General features: G+C 55.7%; 2 protein-coding genes across 2 annotated transcripts; both read right to left on the bottom strand.

The window, feature by feature from the left end:
* Window positions 1-2893: 2893 nt before the first annotated feature.
* On the bottom strand, window positions 2894-5526 carry BGZ61DRAFT_517376 (caspase domain-containing protein; the record flags this gene model as incomplete). Its single annotated transcript, XM_046252332.1, has 7 exons — window positions 2894-3261; window positions 3320-3489; window positions 4018-4456; window positions 4513-4857; window positions 4943-5015; window positions 5189-5303; window positions 5342-5526. 7 exons carry the CDS (start codon window positions 5524-5526, stop codon window positions 3236-3238), a joined length of 1353 nt encoding a protein of 450 aa, XP_046105694.1. The 3' UTR covers window positions 2894-3235.
* A 1008-nt stretch (window positions 5527-6534) lies between these two features.
* On the bottom strand, window positions 6535-7895 carry BGZ61DRAFT_450522 (uncharacterized protein). Its single transcript, XM_046245744.1, has one exon. It carries the CDS (start codon window positions 7453-7455, stop codon window positions 7183-7185), a length of 273 nt encoding a protein of 90 aa, XP_046105695.1. The 5' UTR covers window positions 7456-7895; the 3' UTR covers window positions 6535-7182.
* Window positions 7896-12237: the final 4342 nt, after the last annotated feature.

Below are 12237 nucleotides of genomic sequence, written 5' to 3' on the forward strand. Positions count from 1 at the left end.
AGTACCAGGGCGAGATTAACCGACTGAACGATGAAGTATCCGACCTTCAAGCGGAGATCCGTGAAAAAGACAACCTCTACGACAACGACAGCGAGAAATGGGAGACTGAAAAGCAAAATCTCGAATCTGAGCGGGACCACGCCGAGGAAAAGGCCTCGGGTCTGCAAAGGACGATTGACCGACTACGAGAAGCCGAAGGGACCCTCTCTGACAAGGAGTCAAGGCTGCAAGCAGCGATTCAGAGCGAGGCGGAGAGGCATAAGGGTGAGGAAGGCATCTTGACGCGACAGATTGAAGATCTCCAAGATGCGCTTGAAACCCGGCAGACGCTGCTGACAAACCTGCGCAATGAGCTATCGACTGTCCGGGACGAGCTACGACAAACACAAGTCGACTACCAATCCCAACTCAACAGGGTCGCCGCATTAGAGGATGAGGTGGACGTGTTGCAAAACACGTTGCATCAGGAACAAGGCTCTGGTCGCCGGGATGTGGATGCTGGGCGCAGAGAACTTGAGACCCAGCGCCGGCAGCTCGACGCTGCGAAACGCGAGTGTGACGATCTCAAGGAGCAGCTCAAGACGATACGACAGAAGGCTGACTTGGCCCAAGTCGCCAGCACTGCTTCTGAACAGACTGCGCAGCAATCTACGGAATCAGTAACGCGTCTTAAGTGGCAACTCTCGGACACGAATGCTCAGCTAGAGAAAATCACCAAGGAGAAGCAGTCGCTCCAGGATCAGCTGGCCAAGAACACTCTCGACTTCCACTCCGTCTCATCTTCGCTAGCTGAGGCAAAGGCGGAACGAGATGAGCTCGAAGCCGAGCTCCGCCGGGCCCAGCTCTACGATAACGAGACTATCCGCGTTGATCAGGAGCGACTCGACCTGCGCACGGCCAAGCTCAAACTCGACAACGAAGTGCGCCGCCTGAAAGACGAGAACAGGGCCCTGGCTGAGCAGCGTGAGTCTATCGAGAAGACTCTGGAGGATGAGATTGAGAAAGCGGCGGAGGAGGAAGAGCGGCTCGGACAGGAGGTTCTCCAGCTTCAGTCCAAGCTGAGGCAGTCATCGACTAGCGAGACGCACGACTTGGCCACCGCCCGACGAACCATCCGCGACCTCGAGCGCCGGGTTGAGGACTTTGAAAACCAACTCAATACCCGCCAGCTGCAGATGCCAGGCAACATCGAGGGCAACAGCGAGTTGTCTCTGATCCGCAAGGACCTTACAGCGGCACGACAGAAGGAGCTCGACTTCCTGCAGCGGGAGTCGGCCAACAGAGACATGGTCAAGGGTCTCAAGCGACAGGTTGCCGACCTGGAGCGCCAGGTTCACGAGACCGAGGTGTCTCGGCTGATAGTCTCTCCCAGGTCTTCGGCCAGCGACTCAGGCCGCAAGTCGGAGGTTTCGGAGCTTCGACACCAGCTCTCAACTGCGCAGCAGTCCATCCACGAGCTGCGCTCAAAGAACCGGGAAACTGAGCGCAAGGTCTTGCAAGCCTCGCAAGACTTCCAACGACAACTCGACGATCTCGAGGACCAAAAGATTGTTCTCGAGGAGGTCCTCGACGAAGCGCGCCAGCAGGCCGAGGAGACGGCGGCGCAGCACGAGCGCCTCATCCAACGCATGAAGCACAAGCTCGACAAGGCAGAGCGCGAGCGCAACACGGCGGCAGCCCAGCAAACAGACTCAAGCAAGCAAGATCGACAGCTACGCAAGAGCCGCGCCGAGATGGAGAACCTCGAGCACGACGTCCGCCAGCAACAGGAGCTCATCGACTCGCTCGCCGCCTCAGAAGCCTCGCTCCGACGCAAGCTCGAGCGCGCACGTAGTGAGCGCGCCGCTTTCCGCCTCAGCGCCGAGAAGCTCCAGAAGGATCTCGAGCGAGCCCGCGCCGCAGCCGCCAAGGCCGCCGCCTTGAACAAAGAAGCCCGATCAGAATCGCCTGCGCAGCGCCAGGCCATGGCCCGGCTCGACACAGCGGACCAGGCGCTCGAGACGGTCATCCGCGCGGCCGAGGGCGCCGAGGAGCGTCATAAGAAGGAGCTCCGCGGCATGGTGATGCAGATGGAATGGATGCAGGCGAGGTGGAAGCGCGAGGCATCGCTCCGCGCCGACGCCGCGTACGCCAAGAAGTTCATCCAGCTGCAGCTCGACATCGCCAACGCCTGGTACGTTTCCCTTCTTCCCTCCTTTAACAGTCCGTCACTAACCTCCTTCGCAGCAACAAGGCACAGCTCCGCGAGCTCGACGACATCCGCACCAACCTCCTCGGCAACCGCAAGCCCCTTTCCCTCCCGGCTTCCGGCAGCAACAAAAACGGCTCTGCCGAGACCGCCGGCCGTCCTTCCCTCAAGACATTCCTTGTCATGGCTCGCTTCATCGCCCGCATGCGCATCTCGGCGCGCGACTGGGCCAAGCAGGAAACGGTCCGCCAGCGTCTCGTCGTCGCAACCGAGGAGCAGCGCAAGACCAAGCGTTCGCGCCAGCTCAAGGTTGTGCGGGTCGAGGCATAAGGCTTCTCCGGGTCGACGGCTGGTCCCTCGTCAGGGGACAAACGTATATGGGGTTCTTGCGCAGAGAGTGGTTTGTGGGTTGCATGGATGCATGACTGGTCCTGGGGAAATCGGCCAGTTCACGGTTTTGTCATCTCGGGAGTTTGTAAATCTCTGTTGGAACGGTTTATGCAAAGCAGGCCATGATGAAATTCGATTGGGTACTGGTTCAGGACAAGGCGGGCATGGATATTGGGGCGTTGGGTTCAATGAGACAAAGCAAAGCATGCATGCAAGCAAGGAGAGAGCGCATCACGAAACCTGTATGGCATATTGGATTGTGATTGTTTTTTTCTTCTTTTCTATTTTATGGAGCAAACAACCAAGCTGATTTTTACCCACGCTGAACGAACAACCGGTCCAATTCGATGATGATGATGGTGATGAGCATATAATGACCCGCAAAGACTGAAGACAACCAACCCAACGAGAGACCCTGGTGCGTCACCCCCGCAAAACCAGCAAAACAATGCAAAAATCCCAACCGGCAAATAACCTCCCGTCGTAGCACCCTGACACTAAGCCGGGTATTTAATCTTCCCCACCTCGCTTATCCCAAGCTCAAAGCTCAGTGTCCTGGATTCAAGTCACTGACATCACACAGGGACAACCGCCAAGGGGGCGCGCTCGAGATATTTAAGTTTCCATATACAAGGCAGACGCCCTCAGGTATATATATTACATGACGAACAGGACGTTCGTGTCTGTCAACAAAGGTTAGTTTCAAACGTCACAGTGGGAAGAGAGACAAGCGGGACTCACCAAGAGGGTGACTGCAGGAGAGCTGCGGCTTCTGCGTGTAGCGAGTTGCGAGTTCGTCACGAATACTATTGAGGAGCTGGACATAGCTCTGCTGGGGGTTCTTCTTGAGGGCACTGACGAAGGCCCAGGACATGGCACCGGTAGCCTGCGAGGCGATAGTGGCATCGGCACTATAGAGATGGTTAGCTGTTGTTGCTTCGGTTGCTGTCTAGCCGAGAATAAACATAAACAAGAACTGGGGGTAGGACGAGCGAATTGATATCCCTTGCATGGCAAGGTGATCCAACGCAGCTCGTCGCCTCAGACCGCAAAATACAGCCGTAGTATGGGCTGTATATTGCATCTGAGGCGTTTTTTGCCAAAAAAGGCGTCATTATTCTAAGTACAGAAATCTTTAGGCCACTCCAGCGGGTTCAGATCCCGGACCTTTTTCATGTATCAATCCCGAACACCCTGCGCCATCGCTCGCAAAGAAACTTGAGTTTCATGTCATGGCATCATGACCATTAAGCCAGCAGGTAAACTCAAAAAGAAATTGCCAAAAACAACACAAGCCACACCAAAACGAGACATGCAAAATTAGGACAGGGGGGGCTGCAAAAAAGAAGAAAATCAAGGCCGGAAAATCAAGGCCGGAAAATCAAGACAGGGAGATCAAAGGGCCGTAACAGAAATTTAGAGGAAATGGGGGCACCCACGAAGTTTGGTCATCCTTGCTGCCAGACCACATGACAACATCGGCAGGAGAGGTCTTGGTGGCAATAGTACGGTCGCGAGCATCGTCACCGTTAGCCGCCTTCTTGATGAAACCGAGGATGTTGTTCGCAACACCGCCGAGGTCACCCTGGCTGTACGAGGATATGACGCCCAGCAGACCCTGGCCAGCCTCCTTGGCCAGGTTGGGCTCCTTGAGGATACCCTGGGTAGAGTAGATGTAGGGCAGGTCGAGGGCGGTACCAGAGTGGCAGGAGTCGAAGATGGCAGTAAGTCGAACGCCGGCCTGCAGGGGGCGGACCATGATGCGGTGCATCTCGTCGTCGGTGATGTGGCCGGTCTGCCTGAAGTCGACGGGGTAGATGACCTCGTCGTACCCATCGTCCTCGTCGCCGTCGAGGTCCTTGGTCTGTCCACCGTGACCTACGTCTGTTAGCAATTCGATCCTCAAGCTAATTCGGTGTGAAGGTGGTTCAAACCTGAGTAGTGGAAGAACAACGAGTCGTTAGGTCGGGCGTCCTTTACCAGCCAGTGCATGGCTCGCAAGAGGTTCTGCTTGGTGGGCTGGCTCATGGGGTTTTGCTGGTCGTCGGTGAGAATGACCATGTCTTCTCGCTTGTATCCGAAGTGCTCGGCGAGGTAAGCCGTCATGTTGCGAACATCATTGATGCAGCCGCGGAGCTGGCCGCGCTGGCCAAAGTAATTGATTCCGATCAACAATGCTTTTCTCCGGCCGCTGCAATTCGAATATTGGAAGGCATAGCCGTTGGGGGCGCCGTGGCCGAACTGCTGGGGGGCTGAGGGAGGGGCTTGAGGATTGCCGCCTGGAGAAGGTTTAGCTACTGCAGCATTGCGACGGAAAGCGAGCGCCAGCGCCATGGGGGGCTCGTATGATGGGGGGAAACGTACCGCTAGGACGTGTCTGGTAGTTTGGCTGCGGCTGCTGAGGCCGGTAGTGGCCTTGGTGCTGCTGTGGCGGTTGCTGCGGAGGCAAGGTAAGCTTCAGGTTCGGGCTGGTCTGACAGGCTGTGGCGGGGTGACTGGGAGATATGACGCGGGGGAACGCCTTGGCCGGTAGGGCAAAAGAAGGGAAGATTGAGGGGACGGGTGTTTGTGAAGTCGAGAACGAGAGCGGGAGAGCGGGGAGATGCGTACCTGTTGGTAGCCGTATTGTTGTTGCGGGGGAGGCTGCTGGTAGCCGTAGCTGGGCTGTTGCTGATGGTAGGCCTGTTGGGGAGCATGGCCGCTGGCGTAGGTCGGCTGCTGAGGACTACGGAGAGGGAAGAGCGCATGTTAGCAGGAGCGGACGAAGAGAGCAGACGATGCGGGAGATGAAACACGCCGAGCGTCATCACGACGATGGGTTCGGCGGTGATTGAGGCGGGGATGGGCATTGAGAGGGGGTCGCACGGGTAATAGTTGCCCTGGTATTGGGGTTGTTGCGGCGGCTGCCCGCCGTAGCGGCCAGAGTTGTAGCCCGGGTAGCCCGACATGTCGGGTGCGGTGGAGGACGAGGAGCGGCGCGGAGAGGGAGAGAGTCTGGTTTCGAGCGACGTACGAGACACGGCGGTGATCGTCGGGCGTGTTTCGCAGCGGTGGTGATTTTTTTTCGGGTGGTGGTTGGTGTTGTGGTGAAGCGGCGGGCGGCGGCAGTGGTCGGTGGAGGTCGAGGCCGGAAGTAAAGGCACAGGAGTAAAGGCAGGTGTAGCTTGGCTTATGGTCTGGGCGCCAAGCGCAAGAAAGGCAGTGCACGTCGTAGTAGGTACGTGGTACCTAATGCCGAATGTCGTAGTGCCGTGCTAGGGCGTCTGAAGAGGTGGGACTGCTCGTGGGACCGTGGGACCGTGGGACCGTGAGCCCGCTGTGGATGTGTGACGACGGATGGCGGGTGGCGGATTTCTGGAAAGACTCACGCGCACGCGGGGACGAGACGAGGCTCAGCAAGGCAAGGTCCCAAGACTCAGGCAAGCAGGGGCACTTGAGATGTCCGAGTGTGCGTCTAGTCGGAATGTGGGCGTGCGAGCTAGACTGAAGCCGGCTGTCGACGAGGAGTAACAGAGACACACAGGGTCTCACGTAGTAGCTATCCGCACAGGAGGTAGAGACGAGGTGGGAGTGTTCTCGGTGCACCTATAGAAGATGGAGAATTCAGGGTCGAGGATGAGGTAGAAAAAACAGAGAGGGTGGGAGGTCGAATAATATTTGTAGGAGTAAGGGTGCGACGGGGGTGGGAGATCGATCTCAATTATGGGAAACGAAGCGTGTGTATGTCAGAAGTGTGAATGTGATGACCGAGCCGGGGGGGGCAGAAGGAGCGAGAAAGCACTGAGCAACAGCAGCGACTGCGGTCGAAGGCACAGGATACTCTACTACGTGCGTCCGCAACAGGGGTGGCCAGTCCGCGCAAAGCCCGAAAAAAGCCCAAAAAGCCCAAAAAGCCCAAAAAGCCCAAAAAGCCCAAAAAGCCCAGTCTCACGAATGGGCTTGGCCTGGATGTTCGGGCTGGTCGGAATTGGCTGTTGGCTGTTGGCTGGAGGCTGGAGGCTGGAGGCTGGAGGCTGGAGAGGGGCCTGGCCTTGCTCGCTGCGGCGGCGGCGACGGCGGCCACAAGATGGAATAGTTTAATGCGGAGAACGGAGAAGGGCGGATGCAGACGCGCACGCGCGTGGGAATGCCAGAAGCGGTGTGAGTGCAATGAGAGCAATTGTCGCGAAGTCGTCGGCGTCGGTCGTCAACAAGCACGGTACGGACTACTCGACGGGAGTGCTCGAAAAGCGACTTTGTCGACGGCGCGTGGCTTCAGCTTCCAACCGCGAACAAGGGGGACGCAGTAGATGTGCCTGTCATGTACCGTAGCCCGAACCTGAGGGGGGTGTGAAGAGTGTGAAGAGTGTGATGGCCTGCAGGTTCGCTCGGAATCGGGTCGACGAGGAGTGGAGCGAGGGCGTGCAAAGACGATGAGAGAGGCGTGTGATCTGCGTGGAGTGTATTATCCCGGCTTTCGAAGGTGGGTTTGGGCTTGGGGTTTGGATTTTAATCCAGGGTCCCAAGTCAACGAAGCTGCCAAGTCAACGAAGCTGTTAATAACAAGTCTAGGGAGGAAGAAGAGCTGGGAATGAATGGGAGAAGGGCGGGGGCAGTGGTCCTTTTTAGACGTGATTTTGCCTCTCTCTGCCATGTCTCTCTGCCTCTCCTTCTGCTCGGTCTCGATGCAGAGCCATCTCTCGGCAACAGCACATCATCATACTGCCGAGACAAAAGCCAAGCAGCTCAACCAAGATGCTTGACGTAGCGGAGGCGGCGGTGTTGGCGGTTTGGTGTGGGCGGCATCTGGGGTGGGTGAGCGTGAGCGTGAGCATGAGGGCGGATGCAAAGACACCAAAAAGGGTGTGGGTGGTGACCCAGTCAGGCTGGCTTGACATCCGGGGGGTATGGATGGGGGATGATGGCCGTCAGACAGGGGCACGAGAGACGCAATAGGTACTGATCAGGAGTAGTAGTAGCAGTAGTAGCAGCAGGAAGTAGAGCATCATCGTCACACACGGCCGACATCAGTTGCAGCAATGCAGCAGTGGCACCGGCGGCAGCGACCGAGTCAACTACACAGCCCTGTTAAGCTACGTAAGGTAGCCCTGGCTACATAAGGTAGTCCATAGACATTTCCATGTACTGACGCGCAGGCGGGCAAGTCGGAAGCAAGGGGGCCCATATGACGAAACGAAACATGCAGCTGCTCGACGTTGACAAGGCGTAGTCTTTGCTTTGCAGCAATGGCCCGTGTAAGCTCTCTATCTTGGATCCCGGCCCGAACGCCTGGGCTTGGCCGCAGCCTTACAAGCTCGAGCTACTAAATACTACGTCGTATGAGCTGTGCGTCTTGGATGTCATGTACCTGTTTCTATACTGTAATTATGACCATGTGTGCAGATGCCCAATGTCCCAGCTGACTGGGGATGTTACTACGTAGTGTGTATGTTTGGTAGCGTGAGGCAAATGCCTGACCTCGCCTAAACCTCCAGGGATATAGGTAAACAATGGACTTTCGTTGCTTGGCTCATGTCATCAATTAAGCGAAAAAAATTGCCAAATTCATCGTCGACGTCAGGTACAGCATCTCTCTGTCTCCCCTGCAGAGATCTTCCTCGGCACCCTGACTCTGCTATAGACAGGGTCCTCATAACGTCACCTGCAACCGGAGTCAATCCAACCCACCGCCAAAGCGCGGGATGGTTCCTAGCTTCAACACCCTCAGTGCTTGCTTTTTGCGACCCGAAAAAAATGTCTCCAATTTCTTCCCCGGGCCATCAATTTGCTTCACGTAAGCATCTCTAGGCTATTCTTTCCATGGCACGCATGCATGTCTTTGGCCTGAAGGGGAGGCCGAGACCCCAAAAGTAAGTGTGCATATCCAACATTCCATCGACATATTGTCGAATCAAGGGACCTTGGTCGGCGGGCTTTGTTCCGATCTCATCTAAGACCTTGTATTGGACTTTTCCTTTCTCGGCACTCGGTGGGTAACTCTCTTCTTCCTTATTTCCACGCCGAGCCCGTCACCCAACGTCTTGCCCCTGTAACTCTCTCTGACATGAACTTGCAGATGAACACCATCCTCGCCTTCGCCCGTCGACAGGCTGCCATACCCAAAAAAGCGCCATAGCCTGCATTGGAATTAGCCGGCAGCACGGAGGACCCGAAGCTGCGGGATGGCATAGCTACTACGTAGTATGTTGCCGTATCTGAGCTGTCATGATGCCCAAAAGAGATCGTCGCCATCACGCTACCCTACACCCTCAACTGATCGACGATCGCCTCCGCCTCTATCCATCCATCCCTGAAGAAATGTCAAAGCCCACCCCCCCTCCCCCGGTAAACTCTGTCAACGACCGTCATCTCGCAAGCCACGAGCTGTAGATAGGGCGGAGGTACATAGCTCGGCCATCTTAAACCCCATCTCCAGGAACCCTGCCCACCTGGGAGCTGGCTGAACTGGAACGTACTACGTAGTAACCACAGATCGCCTCTGCAAGTCCCCGCCATCTGCGGCGTCTAAACATATCCACCCCTGACCCCCCAAGTAAGACACGCGCCTTGCCGACAACAGCGCAAACCCCGCGCCAACTTCCCGTCCCGACCGATGCCAAAGGCGAACAAGACGGCCGAGACTCACGCGCCCGAGTCTTCAATATCTGATAGGGCAGTGCTTGCCATGTGTCTTTCCTGGCATCGAGCTAGCAGTAGAACGATATGCAGACGTTACGCCCAAGATCCATACAGACCCCTGTCAGGCTGATGTGTGTCCACTGGACGCACTGGTTTCGTTTTTTTCTCGGCGCCCCGAGCTCTGCGAGACGGCGATCCCGATGCGGCTTATCGGCAGGGTTCCGGGGAGTTGGAAAGACATGAGAGACAAAGTCTCAACGGTCTGGAGTGCTGCTGCTGCGTTAATTAAAATTGCAGGCATGCTCATTCCCCGAGGAACCGCCAATGTAATAATACTAAAGCCTCGTTTACAGCAAATCTCATACCTCAGATTTGTGGACAATTTCACCAAACGCTCATCTAGGCTTCAATCCATGTAACTGCGCTGTTCGTTACATCTCCGAAACCCTCGTCGCTCATTTTAGAGAAAAATCCCGAACCAAAGAGGCAGGGTTCAGACTCGTCTCCTCCACCAAGACCTCGCATGCAGCATCAACAACAGAGCAAATGGTGGCTGAAATTTCCGATAGACTACTGCTTCCTGCACGTCTCCCGTCCCTTCTGGGAAAGAGTGGCGGGCAAGCCGAGAGCTGAAGCAGCGGGGAAGGCCAATCAGGTGCTCGCCTGAGCCGCCACCAAGGCCCACGAGGCAAGGGAAGGAGAGGCGAGCCCCGCCGTTGTGGAGATCCGCTACAGGGTACGTACCCCCCCAGCCACGGTCCGCAGCGGATGGAAGGGCTCGCGCGCTAATGAGAAATCCGGGAGCTTGGGCCATGGACGGTTTCGGCAGTTGTGGCTTAGATGGGGGACTGCGTGTGGCTTTGCCGCCCGTTTACGTGCGGTAACGCGACGGGTTCGGGGACGTGGAGGGTCTCCTTGTCCATGGTGCTGGGTCCGGGAAAAGTGCAACAACCCCAGAGCCCTTGAGTCCTTGTCCCCCCTTGTCCCCTTGTTCCATTGTCCCCTTGTGCTGGCGATTGATGTGCCAGCGGAACGTGGAAGGGCTGAACAGCTGGTCGCATTCGCCAGGCGGAATAGCTGCGCGCAACCGCTGAAGTAGCACTCGATATGGATTTCCAGCTTCCACCTAGAGCCGCCACGGCCTCAACCAGCTCGCGATATCATTGTGTCATCCTCAAATCTCAGCCGGTAGCTCGCTGGCGTTCGCCAAATCAACACATTCTAGACAAACTCCAATCAGCTGGGCCCGTCCTCGCTTCCTTCTTGACTGGCAGACAGATAACCACATGTCCATCCACATGCCCATCCGCATGTCTGTCCATACCCCGTACGGTTTCGGCATATCCTCTCCTCTGTCCACTCACCTTTCACGGATGCCCTGGCCCGTCATAACGAGGCCATCTCCCACCATCTATCCTCCATTCCTCGTTGGTTGAATCCCACTTGGCCCATATGCAAGCCATATAGGCATCTCCATAACGGCACCCACACCACCTTTTCTCAGCCCATCATCTCTAACACACCCCGGGCCTTCAGCTGCCTCTGTCCGTTCTGTCCCCATCCGTCCCCGTCCGTCCCCGTCTGTTCCAACGCAGCCAGTCCCACCCAACCCGCGAGTCTGGGTCGCCGCCGGAAGCTAAGACCCTTCCATCCCCATCTCGGGCCTAGCTGGCATGCTGCTGGCGTGCTGCTGGCTAGAGTCCCTGCGTCGTCTTTTCTCATCTCATCTCACCTCGCCTGCCATTGTCCGCTGGCACCGTGGAGGTGGTTAGCACAGCCTCGCTGCAAGTCGGCTCGCTCTGTAGCCCATCTACCGAAGCTGGCATTGGGCTCTCCCGACGTCACGGCTCTGCTATACGCTGTAGTATGTAGTAATGATGTCGTCAGCATCTTAGCATGCTGCGCCTAGAATGCACGCCCCCCTTCCCCTTCCCCGGTAGCATGTTTAGCTCCTTCGTGGGTATGCCGCTCTTCTGCAAGGCACGCTCGGCTTAGCATCATCAGCTCATGCCACATCTGCCAATGGTTCCGGGGCGGTGGGACCGACTCTATGGAATGGCCCTCCTAGGTAAGGTTGATGATAGATAACTGGCGCCAAGACTTACTATCTTGAGCAGTAGTGTGGCGACACACATTTTGGACGTCAAGGGTTTTTGCTCGAACTGCGAGCAGGAGACTAACTAACCATAGGACCCTGCTTCTAACATTGTCACTCATCTCTTTCTCTTGAGGTCAGCAAAGTTAGAGACACAAGAGTCGTAACAGAGGCTCAAGGCAAAAGTGGATTTGCGGCAACTCGATCGATCCGATGACCGTTTCCCTAGCATCGGGTGTTATGTCAATTGCATACATCAACTGCTACCGCTACCGTGCTGCTTTGATCTGAGGGCTTTATATCTATGATATTGAACGGAGGTAAGAAACCCAAACGATGTCTTCGAAATTGCGGCAAGGAGTCTGAAAGTTCTGGACTGAAACTTGCCGAGGAGCAGGTTGATAGAAGTTCATCTCAGCTCTGCTAAATAATCTTGTGTACCTAATTCAATTAGACACTCAAGTCAAAAGTTGAATATATACTATCATCCTAACTTCCTAGAACTTCTGGGGGTATGTAAGCGTGATTGTATGCCACTACTCTGTTTCCTGTACTGCCGTCTTCGCCTATAAAGAGGTTGATGGCCCCGCATGAAGAGAACGAAAGATGCTCAAATACTTGATAATTATTGTCTTGTTTTTTTTAAGTTCCTATAGGCATGGTTGACTAGACTCACTTTATACTCTTGACCTTTTAAGAGAAGTTATGGGGTCGATCAGGAGCCTAGGGTAACAACTCATTGTGAGAAAAAAAACGAGCGTTGTAGGGAATCGATAATCGTAATTCATTCGCAAACTCATGCCAAGTACATGACGTCTAGACTTTAATTGCATTTCCAGACGGAATGCTTCTTCTGGCTCCCTACCCCATGCTTCTCAACCAATCTAGGCCGCATACCAACTCATACAACAAATATCCAGAAGAGTGTTGTTTGAACTGGTAACTG

The sequence above is a fragment of the Ilyonectria robusta genome (genome assembly GCF_021365365.1).
Source record: "Ilyonectria robusta strain PMI_751 chromosome Unknown BGZ61scaffold_8, whole genome shotgun sequence".
NCBI lineage: Eukaryota > Fungi > Ascomycota > Sordariomycetes > Hypocreales > Nectriaceae > Ilyonectria > Ilyonectria robusta.